General features: G+C 37.8%; 1 protein-coding gene across 3 annotated transcripts in view; it reads left to right on the top strand.

Annotated features, from left to right (window-relative positions):
• USP53 (ubiquitin specific peptidase 53) overlaps positions 1 to 22,097 on the top strand; it is a 28,421-nt gene extending 6,324 nt beyond the window's left edge. For all 3 annotated transcript variants that reach the window (XM_063157027.1, XM_063157029.1, XM_063157028.1), the window contains exons 2-16: positions 449 to 1,168; positions 2,886 to 2,978; positions 4,838 to 4,972; positions 6,034 to 6,147; positions 6,244 to 6,326; positions 6,630 to 6,735; positions 7,135 to 7,281; positions 7,811 to 7,960; positions 8,167 to 8,338; positions 8,952 to 9,101; positions 9,725 to 9,868; positions 10,240 to 10,966; positions 12,884 to 12,957; positions 17,630 to 17,741; positions 18,496 to 22,097. In XM_063157027.1, coding sequence (XP_063013097.1) covers positions 1,025 to 1,168; positions 2,886 to 2,978; positions 4,838 to 4,972; positions 6,034 to 6,147; positions 6,244 to 6,326; positions 6,630 to 6,735; positions 7,135 to 7,281; positions 7,811 to 7,960; positions 8,167 to 8,338; positions 8,952 to 9,101; positions 9,725 to 9,868; positions 10,240 to 10,966; positions 12,884 to 12,957; positions 17,630 to 17,741; positions 18,496 to 19,498 — 3,354 coding nt within the window. In that variant the 5' untranslated portion in view covers positions 449 to 1,024 and the 3' untranslated portion in view covers positions 19,499 to 22,097. The remainder of the gene's footprint in view (positions 1 to 448; positions 1,169 to 2,885; positions 2,979 to 4,837; positions 4,973 to 6,033; positions 6,148 to 6,243; positions 6,327 to 6,629; positions 6,736 to 7,134; positions 7,282 to 7,810; positions 7,961 to 8,166; positions 8,339 to 8,951; positions 9,102 to 9,724; positions 9,869 to 10,239; positions 10,967 to 12,883; positions 12,958 to 17,629; positions 17,742 to 18,495) is intronic.
• Positions 22,098 to 23,182: the final 1,085 nt, after the last annotated feature.

A 23,182-nucleotide genomic window follows, 5' to 3' on the forward strand; every position in this document is an offset into this window, starting at 1 on the left:
GAAACTTCTGAAAGCTGAGTACTAGCTGACAATCCATCCATAAAATTGAAATAAAAACCAGCATAGCTTTTTGAGTGTTGAATAAAATGACTTACTTCTTGGTAATGTTTTTATTAGACTTGGAGTTTCAAAGATTGAATAACTCATGTATTATATGGTCTTTTTATAAGCTGTTGCAGGTTATTAGGAGTATCTTTACAACAATTTTATTTTGATCTTTAGAGATGTGTAAGAAATTAGAAGATAATAGATTATGATAGATAAAATAACTTTTATGGCTTAAAAACAATTATTAGGTGGGGATGTTTTCTTCTCTTTCCTGGCTACTTCATCTTGCTTTTAGATTTACAGATTGTTTTAGCCATGATATTTTTTTTAATTTGGAAACTCTTTAACATTTTGGATTTTTCTCTTTTTTTCAATAATTTCTGTTTTTTTCTTATTTCAGGTTCACTGGAAAGAGAATGCAATAAGCATGACATCTTCTAAACTGGAATATATTTCATGGGTTACAGTTAGAAGTAAAAAGAAGATGGAACAAAATGAGAGAACAGGAGTATAATACCTGACAAGAACTTTCCAGTCCTGTGATATACACACATACACACACACACACACACACACACAAACTTTCAATATAATACAGCTAATGATTTATAGTAATACTTCATTGATATCCCTGGAAGAAGTCAGTTACTGTGCAACTTGCTTCATAAGAACTTGTATTCTAACAACCTTTAACATGTTTTAACCTTAACTGGACACCTTTATTTATTTATTTTTTTAAGACTGAAGGTTAAAAACATTGTCCAGCTGTATTTTTACTGGGAGACTGCTCCTGAGGGATGGGTCACAGCTACTCATGGAAAATGGACTTAAGCCCATGAATGGTTACAACTGCACAGAATTGAATGGAATGCCATGACTTTAGAAATATTATTGTAGAACCACCTTCTTTGCCTTGCACCCATCATATCCTTAAATATTCAAGTGTGAACATTGTGATTATAAACTCTAAAAAATAATGGCATGGGTGAAATTCCTAAGAAAACCTGGGGGTAACCTTGGAAAAGTTTATCAGCCTGGAAGTATCCTGTCCCTGGCCCCTACAAAAGGCTTATTAAATGAACCTGGACAAAACAGCTGCTTTCTTAATAGTGCTGTTCAGGTAAGAAAAAACTTCATCTATTAAACATTTTTTTGAGTAGGCTTTCCTGAGTGTGTGTGGGAAGTAAAAATGGCAATTGTAGGAATAAGACACTGTTATGAAGGTAATTTTATTCAGCATTTAGCTGTAAAGAGTTTTAATATTTTATTTTGTGCAAAATTTCATTTGCATGCATCAAGAATATCTGAAAAACTGTCCTTTTGTATTTGAAAATGTAGGAGTTAGAACTTTAAAACTTTCTTCTTGGATTTTAGAAGTAATGTTTCTGTCAAGCATAGCAAAATAACTTCGAAAATTTATATGACACTTTTTTATGTGGGTCAACAATTACTGCTTGTATTGACCAGGACACTATTTTTATTAAGATCTCATTTTCTCAGAATCAGCACATGAGCAAGCCTGTGATGCTGGGATATATCAGAATATGCACATATAGTGAAGGCTTTGATTCTAATCTTAGCAAAGATTTGTGGAATTAGAGTAGGAGATACTCTTGGTACCCAAGAAATATGACTTGGAATTCTTCTTCTAAGAGGAATTCTTCTAAGAATTCTACCTTCTAAGGTACTTCTTTTAATGCTCAGATTTTGGATCTGAATGTTTTTAAATTGTACAGAATGATTTCTCAAACTGGCAGAGGACTTAATAGACATGGACTTCCTAAAGTCTTCCTAAAAATTGGAAGACTTAAAATTGGCATGGATTTAAAACTTGGAGATGTGAGAGATATAGCTATGTGTATAGTAGCTGTATGTATTTCAAATAAAATTGTACTGTGGTTTTAGTGGAGTGTTGGCTGTTTTGCATCCAATGGGAGCAGCATGACCTATATTCTCCTGCAGTTCTGCTATTTTCACTTAGGTGCCCTAAAATGAAGCCCTAAGTAATTTTTAGTTCTACTTTCAGACAATCCTACAATTCACAACCCAGTGCTGTTTATCAAGCAGGGGCAGATGGTTGGTGACTGCCCTTTTACAAGGAAGAATGTGTTCCTTTCTTTTCTTTTCACCTCTGCTCCACCTTCAGAACTGAGCTTTGGACTTTTGGTTTCCAACACATCCTATTTCATTTTAGCTTTTATATTTATAGATAGGATATCTTTTCCCCCCTGAATTTGCAGCTGTTGTCTTACTGTGCCTCTTGACAACTCATTTTTAGGGGTTTTATTTTTATTTCTTCAATGGACAACTTTCTGAACTACTTTACTTCATGTGTACCCAAGACATTAGATATTGAAAGCAGTGGGTGTAGCCAAGCTGTTATTACATTTTCGTAGGATATTTACCCAAATAAGAGTAAGCACCAGGATTATTTTGATCTGTGGAAGAACAAATGTATTTCAGCAATCATTTTGATAAGAGATTGTAAGAATATCATATAGGACTTAACTCTTATGTAGAGCTTTAAGAAAACTGCTGCAGTCCCTGTACGGGGTTTACATTGCTGCTTGTTTCCTTGAGAGTACTTCAGCTCTTTCTCCAAAATACATTGTGTTAAAAAGTTTAAAAGACAGATCTAAATTTTAAGTGCTGAATGTAAAACTTTCATTTCCACCTCCGTAAGTTACCAAATAATGGAAAAAACCCACATTTCCTGCAGCAATGCTGATAGTTAAGTTGTATGTTATGTGAAATAAAAAAACTATTAAAATCTACTGTACGTTGTGTAAGCAAAGAACCTTCAGAACTGATTACTGATTTTCTCTTTGTTTTTATAGGTATTATGGCAACTTGACATATTTCGACGAAGTTTAAGAGGTTTAACTGGACACGTGTGTCAAGGAGATGCCTGCATATTTTGTGCTTTAAAGGTAGATTAAAAATTCTGGAAAAATCATATTTCACAGTGAGGGAAAATCAAATTTATTTTTTGGAAGTGTGTGTCTGTATCATACCTATCCCTGGGTGACCAAGTAATTCTTTTTGTAAAGAAGCAATTTAGATTTAAGGACATGTTTAACAAATGTTTGTTAGAGAAATATTATCTTGTATGTAAAGAAATTTTGCAGGGTTCTGGAGTTGGTTAGAATGGCATAAGTTATCTTTTTAAACAATGTATTTGTGATATTTAACTCAATGGCCTATGTACTCACCTCAAAAAAGAATACTTAAATTATTTGCAAGGGTCTGTCCCCTGCTGTTCTGTACACTACTGGTTTTGCTTTCTTGGCTCTTTAGGACGCTGACTGAGTAATTCTGTTTGTTCTGTGTTCAAAATCTTGGACATGTTAATTTCCATGCAATATATACACTGGATGAGGATAAACAGTGACTTGTTTGTGACTTGAGTGGATTTTCTGGTTGGCTTGGGGTTCTGTTTATGCTCTTAGGCTATTGTAACCCTTCTTATATGTTTAACAATGAAGGATATTTTATCTCTGTCAGCTTCTCCTATGAACTAAAAGCATAGCCAGTAAATTCTGGAACTTGGACTGTGCAGGCCACTAAACTGAGCATACCTGTCTGCACACCTCCTTATCTGTACTGCTTGTAATTTTTTTTTTTTAAGCTGGACATATAAAGCTATGTTGCATAACAAAAAATGACCTGGCAGCCAAAATAAGGAGTGATAAATGCTTTGAAAGCAGATCTGTTAAAAACTTCATTTTGAATGTTTGCATGGAGATAGTAATGGCTGTAATTTTTGTCAGTAGTCCCTGCTTTTTGTTTTGAGAGGAAAGATTAAATACTTGAGAGACACCCTGGAAGGCATCATGGTTAAAACAATACTTTTTGTTAGCAGTGAAACTTTGCTTCTCTGTTTTATCTTTGCCTTCTATCCAACAGATTTTAACCATAGGAAGCCAATGTGAAGAATGCCTTATTTATGTTTTACATGGCTTCTCCTGACTTGCTTTGTCATTAGTCTCTTCGGTTCTCTCTAAAGTTTGACTTAGAGTTCTTGACTGGGGAAGACACCTTTAAATATCTGCAAATCTGTAATTAATTTAATAGCTTTTAACTTTCAGTTCTTTCAGAATCAACCTCCTTTACTTGCTAAATGATGAGCTCACTTGGATGGATATCCCTGCCAAAAAGAAAACTAGCAGCCAGCTCTCTCTTCTGGGAAATGAATTAAAAACCAAGTGCAATTTATTATCATGTCCCAGAACTGCAGATACTGACCTTTTCTCTTGTGTTGTGTGCACTGGTTCAGCACTGAGCTAATTTCATAGCAAGGATTATTGGCATTCTATCTAATTTATGGGAGGTTCATAACTTTAATAAAGATACAGTCCCCTCCTAAGCAGTAAATATCACATTATTTAGTGAATCATGAGTGGTATTACATTATGCCCTAAGAAATATACTCTGTCTGTAGACATGAGATACATCTGGATGAACTGCTATTCCAGGGACCAAATTAAAAAAGCTGTATAATTACAGAACAGGGCTTGTGATGCCTCTGGGAGCTCAAGTCAATCACTTTTAGCTTTGTATTTGTATGTTGTTGTTCTACAGGTTCAGTGTTTAGTTTGGTACCATAACTTCTTATAGAGGAATCAGCAGAATACAAATGTAGTAACTTGAAAACAGTAATTTTGAAATTTATAAGCATTATATTTATACACATTTCACATGTTTATGCAAGAACTGATGCATTTGTGCAGAAGCACAGTGTCTAGCCAAGTGGTTAATGAAGCTAAGTAAGCTCTGCATTTGCTCCTAGGCCATCTTTTCCCAGTTCCAGCACAGCCGAGAGAAAGCCCTCCCGTCGGACAACATGAGGCACGCCCTCGCCGAGAGCTTCAAGGATGAGCAGCGCTTCCAGCTGGGCTTCATGGATGATGCAGCAGAATGCTTTGTAAGTGTCTTCATGAGAGTTGAGTTGACTTCTAGTAGAGTTAGTTTAGGGGTTTTGTTAGCTCCAGGCTCATGGGTAGGATTTAAATAACATAATCCTGCTGAGCTTCTTTATGCCTGTTTAGGGCAACAGACACATGGAGTAACAGTGTCAGGTAAGGGAGATGGAGTACTCGATGGAGTACTCTTGCATTTGTTCCATACTTTGCTCCCTTAACTTCATAGCTGATGATGAACTCTGAGTCACTCTCCAAAATATTTTGATGGAGAGAAAAGTTGTCTTCTCAGGAGAAGCACCTATGGATTTGAATATATTGTCTGTTCCTTGAAGTATTGGGTCACCAGCTATTGAAATACAACTGGCCAGCGCATTGCTGAATTCTGCTGCAGAAGAGATTTCCATTGTCTTACCCAAGAGTGAACAAATACTGCAAGATTTTCCTGTAGTTACTTTCTGCTTCAGTGCAGTGTCTTACTGAAAAACACAAGCCACTGCTGTGACCCTTAAAGGTGACTCCAGATGTCACAGAAGTCTGCTAAAGAAAACTTCCTAAAAGCTCCTGTGTTAGACAGTGAAAATGTTCACCATGAAACACCTGCAGTATTAACATTCAGACATGGATTTGAGGGGCAGGAAATATGGTTGCTGCTTCAGTTACTTTTAGCTTTGGACATCCTTTGGGAGTATCCACAAATTAATTCCTACCTGCTAGAGGTTTCTTCACATATGTAGGAAAATCCAGTGCAGAACTCCTGAAAGAGGCTATTTGGGATCTTGCAGTCATGAAAGAGAGCCTCTTATTACTGTTCCATCTACTCAAAATGCATTTGGACTCCTGAACGAATCATCTATCTGATCTACCTGAATAGATTCACGTCTTTCCTTTACCTTTGATGTTTTTGACAAAAGGAAAAAATGGCCTTGCTAATTCAGAGGACAAGCTCATTGCAGCCACAGCATTTTGGAGCCAAGGGGCATAGTTGGAGTACTACATTGTAATGTTCATCATGTGTTCTAACTTCATCAGTTCAGTTTACATTTATATTATTATTTCTTTTTAGGAAAATATCCTTGAGAGGATTCATTTTCACTTAGTGCCAAACAGTGAAACAGATATGTGCACTTCGAAATCCTGCATTTCTCACCAGAAGTTTGCTATGACCCTGTATGAGCAGGTCAGGCCTTCATTTGGTTGGTTTAACAAATACCTTGTTTTCTCTTACCTTAGTAAATTAAAGCAAAAGTTGTTTTTGTTTGTTTTTTTTTTTTAGTGTGTGTGTCGCAGTTGTGGAGCATCATCAGATCCATTGCCTTTTACGGAATTTGTGCGTTACATTTCCACCACAGCCCTGTGGTAAGAGCTTTTATTCTTGTTACTCATTTTTCTATATGCACCCTTCTAATAATATGCAAAAGCATGCCCAGCTTTTAAGTGTTAAAAATTAATATGGATTTTTTGGTTGCAATGTGCTTTTGAAATACTGTTCAAAAACAGCATTTGGATTTCAAATCAAGATGTAGAGAGGGCTTGACAAAAAAATTTGCATTTCTACTGTTTTACTGCTGTGTGTCTTCTTTTTAGTTATACAATACAATTAATTAAAATCTGTTACTCTTTAGAAGGGAGATCCATAGGTATGTAATTTATTTTTTGCAGTAATGAAGTAGAAAAAATGATGGAGAGGCATGAACGTCTCAAGCCAGAAATGTTTGCGGAATTGCTGCAGGCAGCAAATACTGCTGATGACTACAGAAAGTGTCCTGTAAGTAAACAAAAATGTTTCATGACTTGGGGATACAAGGGAGAACTTTTTGGGATGTTAAATCAGGCCAGAAGTATTCCTCTACAAGCAGGGTGGATTTGCTGCTTCAGAGCAGTCAACTTAGGGCAAAAAAAGCTCTTAGACTTATGTTTTATTGTTCCAGTTATAGAGATTTGTTTTGAGGTACTGATTAAATATAGAAGGTAAGCTGTAGTCTTCATCAAAGTGTTTTTATGATGAAGAATGTTATCCTTTAATTGTTGGGAACAAACACCATAACTAAATTTTGGGATTAAAGACATTGCAGAGTTGTTTCTTTGAACTAATTCTTGTGTAGTGATTCACCTTTGGACACTTTTGTTTTCCTTCCCATCATGGTTTTTGTTTCCTTTTTTCTAGAGTAATTGTGGTCAAAAAATAAAAATTCGTCGTGTTCTTATGAATTGTCCTGAGATTGTCACCATCGGTTTGGTCTGGGATTCAGAACACTCCGACCTGACAGAAGAGGTTATGCGGAATCTGGCAACACAACTTTATCTTCCAGGGGTATCTGACCTAAAATTTACTCTTTGCTTTTTCTAGAATTTCATTTTACTTTTTATTTTATGTATATGTGAATATATAAAAAATAGAGATATTCATATGTATTTTTTATAAGCGTGACTTAACTTGACATAAAGTAGATATAAATATATGAAGTTTATATCTACTTTTACAGTTCTTTATAGTGTGCTGCTTGATGTAGTTTCTGTGAGGGGAAAAGGTCCTGTTGGAAGTGTTTTGTCCCTAAGTACAATGATTAATCAGAAGACTTCCTCATTGAAAATCTAGGAATATCAGTTTGAAATTTGTGGAATTATTCCAGAGCATTAATACTTTACTCTTTCAAATACAAAAAAACCCCAAAAAAGTCAAAGTAGACATGGTAAGTGCAAAAATGAGTATTTATACTCAGGAACATTGTATAATACAACAGTACATTAAGTAACAGTTGCCTTGGTGAAATGCTAGCAGTAGGTCAGGAAATTGAGGCTGTGTTTTACACGTGTTTTAAAATATGTAATCATTTTTACAGCTGTTTTATAGGGTTACAGATGAAAATGCCAAAAACAGTGAGCTCTTCCTGGTGGGAATGATTTGCTACACGAGCCGACATTACTGTGCCTTTGCCTTTCACACCAAGAGCTGCAAATGGGTGCTGTTTGATGATGCTAATGTCAAAGAGGTAACACGATCTGATTTTTAGCCCTTACAGTGCTAGTTCTGTCTTTTTGTTGCCATTTATGCAACCCATTGTGCTAAAATGTTGTATTTTCATGTACATTTGGAATTAGGCAGTTGGTGTCTCTTGCTTAATGAATTACTCTTTCCATATTTGGGTTCAGCACTGTTGATAAAGTTTTGGGATTTTGTTTTTTTGTTTTTTCTTAGATTGGAACAAAATGGAAAGATGTGGTGTCCAGGTGCATTCGGTGTCACTTCCAACCATTGCTGCTATTTTATGCTAACCCAGATGGCACAGCTGTGTCTCCAGAAGATGCACCAAAGCAGATTATTCACTGGTCTCAATGCAAAGCAGCAGGAGGAAATGGGGAAGACCTGGGTAATTAGATATATGGGGTTTTTTAATAACAGTATCAGCTGTATTTCTGAAATGGGCACTATAACGGAGAAAAAATGGATTGGCTGCTTTGTTCTGAAATACTGTTATCAATAATTATCCAAAGAGTCTCAAAAGAAAAGAGATTAGTGTGTATACTTAGTATTAGACCTGTTAATAAGGGGATACAAAATTGAGACTAATGGGTAATGGGAAAAAGAATCCAGTCTTTTGGTTCTGTAATTTGTACTGCTGTCTCAGGTTGGCTTTTTTAATTTTGTGCTAAGCAGAACTTACAAGGAACTTAAATAAAAGGAAAATTGCATTTGACATGTTGTTCTTCACAACATGTGCAGCAATAGAACATAGATTACTTCAGGCAGCAGAGAATTGAGGACCCTGTTTCACTGCAGGCTACCACTATAAATATGGCAGTATATAAAATATTAGAGAACCTTATTGCCTAGGCTATTGAAATGTAGTGTGGTTTTTGGTGATGTTTCTCTTCTGGCTTTTTAATCCAGAATGAAAAAGCTGTCTCTTTTTAAAATTTTACATAGTAGAAATTTAAATTAGGAAGCTTTTTATTTCTAAAGAAAAATATGTTGTTTCATAGGATTTGAAAAGCATTTGGCTGCTAAATCAGACCACGTGAAAGAGAATGGAATTGGAGATTCCACTAATCAAAGGAGTAATAAAAAACTTCAGCCAGATAATCCAGCATTCACTAGAAGCCATATTCAAGCAAGTGGTGGTAGAGGTCCAGGTGAGTATTCCCTACTACCACCCCCAAAAAGCCAAACCAGATGTGTTTTATATGAAACATTTCAGCTGATAGCATTTCAGGGGGGTTCTAACCTCAGGACTAGAACTATTTCTAAGGGGAAAAATTCCATCACTGACTCAGTTGTTATTCAAAGATTTTCTCAATGTATAAGTAATATCTGAATATCTGCAATGGGATGTTAACTTTTCCAGAGAGGGCTGTAAATGCAGAATATTTATTACCTTTGTTATGCTTTAACTTCAGTGGCTCTTGAGGCCTTGTTCCATTTCTCAAACACTATTGAGCTTTCCAGTGATGTTGCTGATTAAAAGGCACATCAGTGACCTGAGGCTGAGGTGTGGCTCTGTTGGTCACTGGCTACTTGAGTACACTTTTCCGCAGGAATACTCTGATATCAGCATGATTTCTAGTCCTGGATGTAAATGGACTTGATCTTATGGTTGGAAAGAAATCAGACACTCCTAATCTGTGTCAAACAATTCATTAGTCAGTTTATGTAGTCCTAACACTAAAACCTAAATCTTACTCCATAAGTATGTTTATGTGTTTTGGTGGTGAATGACTTTTGAGCAAGGATGTTTGACAAGAAGTATTTTTTGCAGCCAAGTTAGGATACAGTGAGCAGAAGGACAGGCTGAAGGATTTATCCAGAGAGTGTGCCCAGAAAGCTGCTGACATGAAAAACTTGACATCTGTACGGAAAGATGCAGACAGAGGACTAAGGAAAGAGTCTGGGAGACAAAGAGGTACATTTTAAAAATATAACCAGAGAACCAATGGATTAACTAACTTTTAGCATCAATGCTGCTTGTGCAGATTTTTTTCTCCTTTTAAGAGACTGTACTGTAAGATCACACTTTCCCAGTTTTCAGTATGCTAAAACACATACTGGATTTGTAGAGACACTGTAAGAAACATTAAACAATATCAGTTAAATGACTGCTTCCTCCCTGGAAGTGTTCAAGGCCAGGTTGGATGGGGCTATGGTGGAAGGTGTCCCTGCCTGTGGCAAGGCAGCGGGAACTTTGATGAACATTGAAGTCCATTCCAACACAAATCATTCTATGAAACATGAATGAGAACTGTAATGGAAGTTTTTTCCTTTTGTTCTTGTCAGACTTGGTTGGGGAAGAGCGTTCCAGTGCCAAGTCAGGGTCTCCTCCGGTTGGCAATGGACTGAGGCACTGTGTGGATCAGCGCATCTACGGCAGCCAGGGAAGGGGCCCCTACAGGCACGAGAGCCAAGCACCTCAGCAGGCAAAGCTTTCTGCACATGGGCTTGGATCAAACAAACCAGAGCCTTCTCCTGCAGGGGACAAAGCAGTGACAAGGATTCGGAGTGATGGCGTCACTGGCTACGACACGGACACCAGCCAGGACTCCAGGGACAAAGGAAGTATGAGGAGCAGGAGTAAAGGTTGGAAACCAATGAGAGAGACACTGAATGTAGACAGCATTTTCAGTGACACTGAGAAGAAGCAGCACAGCCCAAAGCACAAAGCAAACCTGAGCAGTAAATCTAAGCACGAAAAGGAGCGGGGCTTTAACCACTGGCCCAAGGAGAACCAAATGCAGAAGGGTTTAATGACTATCTATGAAGATGAGACAAAACAGGATACAGGAAGTCGAAGTTCACTGGATTCTGAGGGAAAAGGGAATGCTGAAAAAAGCAAGGGATTTACAGAGAGAAAAATCCATGGTGATAACTGGCAAATTCAGAGGACAGAATCTGGGTATGAAAGCAGTGACCATATCAGCAACGGCTCTGCAAATCCAGACTCCCCTGTTATTGAAGGAATCAATACAGCAGATGCCAAGAATGTGAAGGAAAGTGCTTCCTGCAGGTAATGCTAGTTCTCTTAGAGCTTGCATAGGTTGTATTTATGGAAAAATAACCTGTTCTAACGTTTGTGTGTTCTTCAAAACCAAAACCATCCAGGAAAACATGCATTGAAACTTGCTTGAAGTCAGGTATGTGGAAAGCTAAACTGTATCTAGAAATAAGGGTGTGGGCAATTAAATGTTCAATCTACCTTCACTCTGGTTCTCTTTGGGAGGCACTGAGCCAGTTACTGAGGCACTGAGCCAGAACTGCTAAGCCCTGCTGAGGGGCAGGGTGTGTTCATTTGTAGTAATTGCTACACTCCTTTACTTACAAGATTTTAGACTGTGTGTAACTTTCCATCCGCTGTGGAATAATACAGTGTCGCTTTTAATCACACCTGTAACATTGGTTCAGGCCCTGACAAGGAGATGGGAGTGGCAGCAGGTGAATTTTGGGTGCTGTTACCAGTCATAGTGCAGAAATTCAGTTTTCTAGATCACATCAGATATGTATTGAACACTTGGTAATTGATTGACCTGTCTGAAATAAATCTTTGCTGAAAAGTGTAAAGTTACTAAAACTGGTTGGACTTGATGATCAGAAGAGGTCCATTCCAACTTAAATTTATGTGATGATTGAAATAAGAAGTTATAATCCTTCCACATGCAGTTTTCAGTATTGTGTATCTCAAACTGTGTGTAGAATGCAGATCCTTCTATAACCCATTCTTCTTTCAAATCTAATTTGCATACATTAAATGGAAGAGCACAGTTGGGAGCCCAAGCCCAACTCTCTTTGATAGATCTGATTTGCTAGATCCAAGGAAATTTTCAAATGTATATTTTCATGGCAACTTATTTCACTGGAAAAGAGAAAGGTCAAGGCCCTTTCATATGCTGCTATTTGCCATTCTCCCCTTTGTGCCTCCCACCAAATTGTACAAAATTCCACTATGCAAAAACCTGATGGGCTTTCATTAGTTAATGACATAATTACGTATAAAGCTGCTCCAACTCATGGTTATATTTTCAGTGTTTGATGGTTGCCTCAAACAGTGATTTTGGACAGTTGAAACTCTGATTTTAAGCATGCCCAAGAGACAATGGGGCACCCAAATGTATCATTTTGTGAGAGAGAATATGATAAATTTCTAACAGTGTAGTTCATTAAGAAGCTGCTTACATTGTTGTTTCAACAACAATGTCAAAGAAAGAAAGAATCATACTTTATCAAAATACAACTGACTTCCTGGGACTTCCAGACATGCTTTATATGACTGGTAATTTCAACTGGCTGGCAATACCTACTAGTTCCCTGCTAACCTTTCAGACTCTGTCTCATAAACCCCCAAAAATACAAATCAATTACTTGAAAGTCCTTTTAGAAAGTGGAAATATTACTGTTTTTCATTCCTCATATTTCTTTCAGTATTTTTCTTGGTTTTGTGTCCTTTTAATAAAAGGGTTTTTTTTTTTTTTTTAATTGAACTTTTGCCCCCATGTATCTTCTTCCCTGCCTTACTCCTGTAGAAGGTAGAAATTGGCAGTGTGTTTGTCAGCTTCTTATCTGGATTAGTAATGCATGTTTTCTGCTTATCTAAACCAGCAAGATTTAGTAAATCCTCTGATAATTTTTTTCCCTCTCCTTTTGGGTTTGTAGCTGTGATCTTCCAGTTCTATTCAACTTTTAGGGGAAAAAATCAAATGACAATCCCCATGAACGAGATACCACGTGGCAATCAAAACTTGAAATATTTGTTACCAAAACAAAGAATTAATAAATAGCAAATTATCAAATTAGGAAAATGGACAAGATGGAATGCTGGTTAACAGGTTACACTTAAGATATTTATGCCTACAAATAAATTGGATTAGGTGACCAGTGGTGTCTGTTTAACAGTTTCAATGCTGTAATCACACATGTGCTTCTGTTACAGTGAACAGAGCTTGCCAACCAAAAAAGCTGACAGTGTGGTACATTCAGTACCCCAGCAGAACAGAAGCTTCCATGGTAAGAACCCATATAAAAATGAAGTTTTCAAAAACTATTGTAGATATACCAGAATTTCTCTTCCCCCCAGCCCCAAACCCCAAAAATCCCTACCAGAGATGACATGGTAATTTGGCTCACTCCCTGTGGTTTCCCCAGAAGCTTCTCCAGGAGATTTCTTGGTGGATACTAAGCAAGACTTTTTTTAAATGTCTGGGTGGACTGTGGCACCATTTGTTTTCCTCCTAGATATGAAGCAGTATCAGGAAGAAACACTTGTAATAAGGAAGTCTACTTCCTTTTACATACTAATATGTCTGCTAGGGTTTTAGAAAGTTGATAAATGCCTTGGCATATAAATATTATAGGTCAGCCTGAGGCCAGCCAAAATCATTATCTGCTGTTGTTGAAACAATGGGAGGGTGCTTGTACAAAGAAGGGCAATGAATATTAGGCCACTTCCTCAGGAAACATTTGATTTTTATAGATATCATACTTCTTTTCAAATAATGTATAGTATAGTTTCTCCTAGGACCTAAAGTGGGGGTGGGGATGTTGCCATGCCACTTCTACCTTCTCTGTCCTTTTTCTAATTTTGTTTTTAGTGCAGAAAGAAAAGTAATTTCATATTTGTTTATTTTGACAACGCAAAACAAGGAAACAAAAAAAAAACCAAAAATGAGTAGCATGGAATGCAAAGATCTGATTTGCATGAGGTTTATTCTGCTTTAGTTCTGTACTATACCATTTTTATCAAATACAGCTGGATAGGAAAAAGGGAAAAAAAAACAGTGAAAAATACTTAAATACTCTTTAGGCATTAAAAATGAGTGGGTTAAAGCAATGAATTGTTCTCTGGAGAGAGTATTTAAGATTACTTAAAGCTTTCAACATGCATCCTACATTTTCTTTAAAAAAGTATAGTGATTCTATGTGATCCTCCAAGATACCATAAAGAAATTGATGATAGGATCCCACCTATTCAATTATTCTGATTCAGTAGATAGTTGTTAAAAAGCTTCTTATAAAAATTGCATGTATTGAGCTCCATTTTAGAAAATAGTAATTCTAATGGAAGTGACCAAAAAGAGATGTGAAGAATTTGATAATTTTACATTTACGTGAAATTTTACATTTACGTTAAGAGTTTATTTGGACTCAGTTTTTGGGTTGTGAAAAAGTGTGTCAGGACACCTTTAGCAAGGACAACAGCAGTCATTTACAGGTATCAGTACATTACCTTGTGTAATATATCAGGTATATTACCTTGTGTTTCACCTCTGAATATGAAGAACTCCCAGAAAATAGAACTTTAAAAAACAAATGCTCAGTCCTTTCTGAGAGAGGAATGGAATGTAAGAAATCTTTGTTAGGCTCTCATGGCAACTCCAAAAAAAAAATGTCAGAGTTGTTTTCTTTTGTGGAAAACTTCTTATGGAAATAATGTTGGACTTCTAATTATGCCCACTGTTTGTATTACTGTGCTTTAGTAGCTCCTTGTTTTTTACTGGAGCTGAATGAGGTTACTGTTCAGCACTTGTGGAATCCTGTCCCTGACTTAACCAAAATAAACTTATTGTCAGAACATTATAAAGATGGAAACACTGGATCACATGGTGGCAGGGAGAGCAAGTGGCTGCTCCTTACAGGGGCAGTTAGCAGTGGATAACTGTAGTACTGAAACAAAGGTCCCACAAAGCCAATCCCTAAATTGTGTGGTCAGATTTTGACAGGAAAGTGTAAATATTGAGTAAGTAGAGGTAGTATCCATTATTTATATTAATCACTTTGTGTTTATAAAGTTTGGAATCAGTGAGTTGAGGAGGCAAAATTTTTTGAGTATGAAAAACCTGAGACATGAGCAGTGTGAGGGCAAGATTTCCAACCTCATGTTTTGCAAGATAAAGAAAGATTATTAATTTTGATGGTTTTCCCATTGTTTTTTAATTGTTTTCCCATTGTTCAGTTCAACAGCAGGTGCCAACTCAAACTGAAATCTAGAATCATTCTGAAGATCTGGTTAGTGTGTAAGAAGAAGCCAAATTGTCTTTGCTTATGTGTCACATCAGAAAACCCCACAAACCAACCACAACTCAGGAAGACAGCTCATATGCTTAGGAAAACTGAACATTTATAGTAATAATTTAAAACATGCAACTGCTCTTAAGGGAATCCAGTTCTTACCCTTATGTGCAGTCAATGTACATTAATGTCACATTTTAAGACATGAGTAGAGAATTAAAGCTTTGTAGCTACTTAATTTACTTACCATGAAAGAGAAACAAATAAAGGCTTTACTAGGGTATCTTCAAATGATAAAATAAAGATACCTATGAAAGGTTTTGCAGCTGAATGTTGCTCCAAAAGTAAAGTTTCTAGAATAAAAGGATTTCTTTTTACTTTTTTAAAAATAAGATTGCTCACTGTATTTCAGAGATAATACTGCATTTTGGACAAGTTACAACATATTTACTTCCTTGACTGAGAGGCTGTTATTCCACATTTCCAAAACTTCCAATAAGTTTGCCTGTTATTTCAACTGAATACAGACAATATCTGGGCTAAGAGAGAGGAAATTGCCCACAAATATTTGTTACAATAAGTATTCTGCTTTGTTGCTGGGTTTTTTTACTGACAACTTAGGAAATCTTAAAAAAAATTCCAGGAAGCATGCAGTTAAAACCCATAAAGAGGAAGCTGAATTTAATGTGGAGTTGAGTTTTTGTTGGAGGTTTCCATTGGGGTTTTGTGTTTATTTTTATTTGGGATTTTTTTCCCCACAGAAGCTGGACTTGGTAGATTTTTGCACATGTTCTGTCTGTGTAAATGGAGATATATTAGACAAGACCTTGCTGGTCCTGTCTGTGGGCCTAGTGCTACCTCTAGATTGGATGTTCATCTCTTGAAAATCTGGATTGACTACCCAGCTGTGAAAATAGATGTCTGTAAATCTTAACAGCAGACTGGTGTATATATCAGAACACAATTACCTTTCGTTTATTGCTCAGCTCTTAATGACCCATTGATAAGGATGCCGGGCTCCAGCTGAGCAGGGCTTGTGTGTCCCAGATTTAGGTTTGCAGAGAACATAGAGCCAAAATTCCCAATCAAGCCGGCGGCTGGTTTTAGCCGTGCATGGCTGTCCTGTCAGCAGAAGGAAAATAACACATCTATTTTTAATTTGGCTGGAATTCCGCGGGCACGGAGCGCCTGGCGCGGCTGGGTGTGCCTCTGCTGCCCCCTCCCGGCTCCTCCGGGAATCGGGATTGCAGGGAAATCATCCCAGCCTGCGGCAGAATGAAACATTTCTGTGTGAAATACTACCTCAGTGCTGGTTATCTCTCTGCTAGGCAGCTCCGTGGCACACAAGCTGTTTTGAACTCTCAGGTTAATACTTGTGCCTCGCATGAGCTCATTAGTAAGAATATTTTCCCATAAATGTTATTTCTAAGGTTGTGGTATTGTTTATTATGACTTCTTAAAATTTTTTCATCTCAAGACTTGAGGAAAGCCATATGGTGGCTTTGTCTCTTGAGCTGTGTGCTGCTTTAGCCTCTGCTACCTGTGTTCTTGGTGAAAGATTTCATGTCTTTAAAAGTCTCACATCACCTAAACATAGGGCAGATACTGACCCTCAAAACAAGTGTCACCCAATAGCAACACCCACAGTTTTCACTTCAGTTCTGCTCTGTTGTTGGGGTTTTGGCTCACATGTTCACGAGTCTAAAGACTTCCAAGACTTTAAATATTTAAAACTTAAGGAAATAACAAGTGAAATAGGTGTAGCAGTTATGAGTGTAGTCTGTACACAGCCAAAATAAGCCATTGTATTAATAATAATAATAAAAATAAGAAGCCATTCCTTTGAGTGACTTCAGAGCAGGTGACTGATATTAATGGGCTAATCATGGCATTAGGAAGATGTGGAGTGTCTGTCTCTAAACAAATAGACTGCTGCTTGTCACTTGCCAAGTGAGTGGTTTATGCTGTATGATGTTGACACGAACACTTCAATGCTTCCTTTATTTCCTGCTTACTAGGAGCTGCCTTGCTCAGAACTTGTGTATTTTCAGGGAAGGATTCTTTGCCTGGGAATAAAAGGAGCTTGAGGAGTGGGAGTGCAGTAGTGCTGGCCCAGGCACTCAGTGCTGTGTGTCTGGGGCACGTGGGTGACCGTGCTCTTTGTCTGCCCAGTGTCTCTGTGAGCCTTACAGCCTGCTCTAGGGTTTGAGCTGCTAAAACCCACAAACAGAACAACCTAAACCACCCCCCATCTCTGCAGTATTCATTCTGTTTAATTACTGTAACACATAATGAATTTTTAGAAGTCATAGTTTTATTTTGTCATTTAAATGACTTTGGATGTTTGAATAAACACCCTTTTAAGAAAAGCTTCCTTTGAAAATGTGCTTTTCCCCAGATTAAATATTAAGGTGATCTTGAAAATACGTCTACAGGACTTCAAAATTGTGATAATTACCTATTTCCTGGTAACAAGAAAATGCAGAAAATTTCCTCCAAATTCTAAGATCTGACCTTCTGTGCAGATTATCTTCAAAATGGTTCTTTTGATTAATCTCAAATCTTGAAAGAGATTGCCCTGTTGTATTTTCTTTGTTTCTGTAATCTCTGAGGAATTACAAAGAAGGAATTGGATTTTACATCTGTTAACTATGAAATATTTTTTTTCTAGCCCCAGATTTGAGGAAAGACCAGATCAATTCTGAAGTTAACTACAGACCTCATCCTCATGTTGGTTTCCCAACAGAATTACATTTGCAGGTGCCCAGTCCTCCAGTAAAGCGGTAAGCAGTACTGGCATATTCCTCTGTAATAGTTTAAGAAATACTGATTTCTGTTGTGTTACAATGATCAATATTAAGCATTGACAAGTTAAAGCACTCAATAGTTTTGACAGGCAATTCCTTTTGAATTTTGCATAATTGATAAGTCTAAACTCTGTCTTTAATTTTGATGCTGACAATGTCACCAATTGGCTTAGATGGTTTGAAACCATCTTACCAGAAACAGAGGGATTTAACATTTTCCTGTTTGGAATTTTATGCTACATGCAGTAATTAACCAATTTGTGATTAGTGCAGTCACCCCATAAAGCTTTGAAAGATTCGCCTGGAAGGGGGAAAAGAGTTTATTTGTGTTTAGAAGCTACTGCTGTATCTTGTTCTAATATGAACTCTAAGTGCTCAATATCTCCTAAAAATGAGGAATGTAAATACAAATCTATCAACTTAAAGTAGCATCCAGTATTTGAAAAAGGATGTATCAGAGTCACAAGGATGTTTAGAAGAGAGTGGAGTCCTGAATGTTGAAGGAATTTATCTTACCTTCTTGGGGCACATTTACATTTCAAATGAAAGGAACTCTGGAGTAATTTAATCCAACTCCAAGGGCTGTATCCTGTTGAACAGATCCTAACTCTCTTGTTGGTTTGAATATTTCACCAGTTTTACCAAGAGTGTATTTGAAAAAATCCCTGTTATCTGAGCCTTTTCATATGTTTTTATGGATACTCACATCCTGTGTGGTTTTGTATTTTAGAGTTGAAATGCCTGACACCAACAGGAAATTTTTCCCATCATCAGCTCTGCAGCCAGCTGTCAAAGAGATTGTGAAGTCAGACAGCAGGAACAAGGCAAGCGAGCCGAGCCCTTGCGAGTGGCTCCACGCAGAGAGGTTTGAGAAGCTGAACGTGCCGGTGTTCTGTGCAGACAGCGTGCCCCACCCCTTCCCAGACAATGCCTGTGGCAGGAAGCCCATCCACAGCGACTTTCCCCCCCCTGCCCAGCCGCAGTCCCACCACTCAAGGAGTCTGTCCCATCACACTCTGGGCCCCAAGGCGGGGCTGGTGCCCTGTGCACCTCAGGGCCTGCAGGAAATCCCGGCGGTGCCGCCCGTCCCTCCCAGTGAGCACATGGGGCACCTGCTCCGGAGGGCAGATCCCCTCTGGGTGCCTGAAGCCGTGTACCAGAACGTTCCTCCCCCTTTACCCCCAAAGAAATATGCTCTGAGCACTTTGGCAGGATCAGAGAATAACTCGCTAGCAGATGTGAAATCAACAGAAGCGTTGCGAAATAGTCCCTTGAGGCAAACAGGTGCACCTTCAAAGTCTGCAGCAGAAGCAAGTGCAGTCCCAGCTGAACAAAGGCTCAAGGAGCCCTTTCCAGGGAACGAAGTGTTTGTTCATAAACCGGATTCTCCACCTCGCTTATCAGTTAATGAGTTCTGGACCGTGTCTGAGAACATGCTGAAGAAAGGATCTCGCCACACGGGACCCAGCCCTGCCTATGCGGATGGGAGTGACAACGTGTCCCTCACCACTTACTTCTCAGTAGACAGCTGCATGACTGACACCTACAGGCTCAAGTACCACCAGAGACCCAAGCTGTATTTCTCAGAGAGTGGAAGCTTCCACAAGGAGAAGCATTCTCCAGCAGCTGCAGTAGATCTGAATGCCACATACCCTGCCACTCTGGAGCCCAGGCATCCCACCCCTGAACAGAGGTACAAGGCAAATGCAGAAGGAATACACTGCAGTCGATAGGTTCTTCAAGAAGCCCACACCTTGATGTGACTTCAGCGTTTCATGATGTCTGTAAAGGGGCACAACCTCAAATCTGTGTGTGTGTGTGATAACCAGGTACCCAGCTGGCTGTACTTGCTTAGGAGTTGTGACTGTTCAAACAAATATGCAAATAGAGGCAAAGAGAAGAGGTGCTAAACTTGTGGTTCTTGGATTTGTTACTCAAGTTGCCTTAATGCTTACCTCTGTTACTCAGCTTGTCTTCTTCAGTTTGTATCCATGTGGTCCCTTGGGCGTGCACACCTTGCAGCAGTGGGATCAGCTGGATGTCACTAACTCTGTAAGAAGATGTGGTTAGCTGCAGTGTATGAAGCGTTCCTTCAGGCTGTGGTCACTGTTCTTAGACTAACAAAAGGGAGAAGCATGCTACCACAACTAATGCAGTACATGAAGTCACGACAGAGCAGTATTTATCCTCAGAGGTAGCAGGAGGTGACATGGTTTTTTCAAGCGATGTCTCTCGTAGTCTGTGCTTTCACAAACCTTCAAGTGTCTTTAATTCAAGTTTACCCAGAGGATTTCTTTTTTATTTGAAAAGCCTTAATAATAATACTTCTTTAAAAACCATTTTGGTTTGCAAGTGTTAAATTAGACTTTCAAAGGGAATTGAAGTAAACTGCAGTAATGCTTTCCTATTAATACCTCTGCTCTGTTAGTGTACATTTTTAAACACGTTTATCAGATTTTTTCCTTTAAGCTGTATACTTTAACTTATTAAATTTAACTTCCTAAGTTACAAACCAGTATAACAGAATAGGATGCTAATTTTAAATACAGAGTTATGCAACTATGACAGATTAATTTTGTAACATTTTAGAAGTAATTCCTACTTACGTTCAGTTCTGACTTATTCTACAATTGCATGCCAAGTCAATGCTGCTATTTATTAAACTTCCCTTTATTTTCCAGGTTCATGGGGATCACACATTTTGACTTTTTTTTTTCATTTTTCTTTTTTTTTTTACCAACATGTTTTCCCATTTGGATCAGTCCTACACGTGGATATGGTCTGCATTAGCAGGTCAGGCTGAATGTGCAGCCAGACTGGTGGCTAAGGGAGTATGGAAAGAACAAGTTCCTCTTTCTCTGCTCTATCACTCTTCTCCAGTTTTGGCAGCTCTGGAATTTACCTTGTCTTTTGTTAACCTGACTTATCTCAGTAACAAGGAGGAAAATTTATTTGGCTTTTATCTGTTTAGGTAAATCAGTGCACAGAACCATCTACTGAGTGCTGAGGCAGCATAGCAAAGCCTGGCACAACCTAAAAAGGTAAAATTTTTCCATTTATCATATTGGAGTGTTAACTTGGGGTGCTGCTGATTACACCTAAACATCAATGCCTTTTATTATGAAAATAATAAGAAATCAGAAAAGCTTTTTTTCATGTTCATAACCTTATGTACATGTGTTTTAGTGGTTCAACCAAATCATGGCAATTGTTTAGCACAATTATCCAAGGTAAACATTTAAACAGTAGTTTTGGTTATTCTGTGGCAAGGCCAGTTTTTTTTTTCTTTTAAGTAACATGTACCTTACAGTAGAACTGGAACATGATATATATGCAACAAACCAGGTATCTCAGATTAACCTTTCTACCTTCTTGATCAAAATTTGTTGTAGCACTTGGGGAAGAAATGAATTCTAGAATTTATAGTGAAAATACTATGCATGTTTCTGTATGGCTGCTCGTAAACAGCAACTTAAACAATGATCTTTTTGTAGGAAAATATATTGAATACAGAAGAACACTAAAAATGTAAGAACTTGGGTGATTCCTCTTGTAATATTTTTAAGAGAGATTTCAGAACCTGTAAATTAAACTTTTCTAGTTCACCTAGCCATGTTACATAATATACACAGCCAGTTAAGTACAATTGTCCTCTAATACCTGTGTAAAAACCGAGATTATTGGAATTTGTAAATAATGTATAATTTGTAAAATTATGTTTTGCAAAAAACAAAAAAACATCTTGTATTTGAAATGACAGTATTTTTATGTATGGATAGCACAGCAACAACTGTGAATGATGTCAGAACACTTATTTTTAAACATGCATAGCAATGTTGATACTTCTGTACCATGAGCAGTATGAATGCCTCTTACTGATACCAATGAACTCTGCTCCCAGTAAGCACAACTGGTAAACTCCTCTCTAAAGTAGCTGCAGTAACTTAGGTGTACTTCAGTTTCCTTGCTTAGCTTGGAGCAATCTCACCAGACAGCTTCCTCTGTGACCCATGTTTACCAGGTATTTCATGATTAAACAGACAGCTAATCAAGGCACCTTCATTTTTATATTTGCCTCTGCACTCCACATATGTATGTATGTAATATTTGCTAACTAATATGTGATAACTTGTTTTAACTTACCTAGGGTGCCTATTTATTTTTTTATAAATGTCCCCTCCCAGCTATAGATTTGTATAAGAGCCTAGACAATTTTTGTAACAGTAAAGAAATTAATGAGTCTTGTAATTAATATATTTTTCAGTCTTTAGGAATATTTACTTGTAAAGTTCTACTTGTTCGAAATATCAAGATAAAAATTTAAAATCTTTATTGTCTGTTCTTTTTGTGTTTCTTGTTTAAAAAAACCAAAAAAAGTTGGCTGTCCAGAACTAGATTTTTAACATGACAGATAATGCTGCTAACTGATGGTTCAAAGTTTTTGTGGAGATGGTGGTCTGGTCACCTTTTCTGAACAGGAAAATTCATCTTCTGAAGTATTTGTACATAAAGCTGTTAAATAGATTAAACTTTTTAAACAGCTATGAAATGCATAAAGCCATTTTTATACCATAATCCCACAGATTTGGTGACAAGTGATTGACAGATTCATGGGATACCTTACTGTCTTTACTAGGGATAAGCAAAATTCACCTGGATCTCTGTGCTTAGGAGCTCCACGTGCCTATGGAACAGCTGGAGCCCAGTGCAGCACCAGCCTGCACTTTTTTAGCTCTTATGTTTTCTGAGATAAGCAAAACTTTTCATGTCAGATCTGGCTGAAGGAGAAAACTAAATTAGTGGAAAATAGCTTGAAATTCAACTTCCTAAGCTTTAGTAGCCTTTAAACCTCACCTGTCTCCCTTATGAAAAAAGAAATGCAGTAACATTACAGTCTTTTCCCAATAGGTTGTTCCCTGGGGATTTCATGCCATCCCATGTGATATCATGCCAGAAGGGGGATAAAAAAAGGTAGTGAATGTAGTGAGCTTGTCTTTTTAATGCCTGATAGGAAAAACTGCAACTCCCCTTGTGGTGTTTGTGAGAATGCAGTCACAGCTCAGGGCTCCTGTGCACCTTGAGTCAAGATCTCTGAAACCACCCTGACCTCACAGGCAGCTGCAGCCATGATGAGAAATGCCAGCAGCGCACAGCATCTCTGTTCTCACAGCACAGGGCTGACACATGGAACAAACCACTGCCAGCAGCAAAACTGTCTTCACAATTGAATAAAAATAAAAGAAAGAGCACCTGTCTATTTTTGCATCCCAAATCCTATTTAACCTCATTCTGGGCCATTTTCATTTATTGTGTGAGAAGACACTGAACCACTCAGCATTGCAAGTATCTGCAATCCAGTTATTTTGTTTTATGCACTCCTGGAAAAAAAACAACCACCAGGCAGGGACTGTACTTCT

The sequence above is a fragment of the Melospiza melodia genome, chromosome 5 (assembly GCF_035770615.1).
Source record: "Melospiza melodia melodia isolate bMelMel2 chromosome 5, bMelMel2.pri, whole genome shotgun sequence".
Lineage (NCBI taxonomy): Eukaryota > Metazoa > Chordata > Aves > Passeriformes > Passerellidae > Melospiza > Melospiza melodia.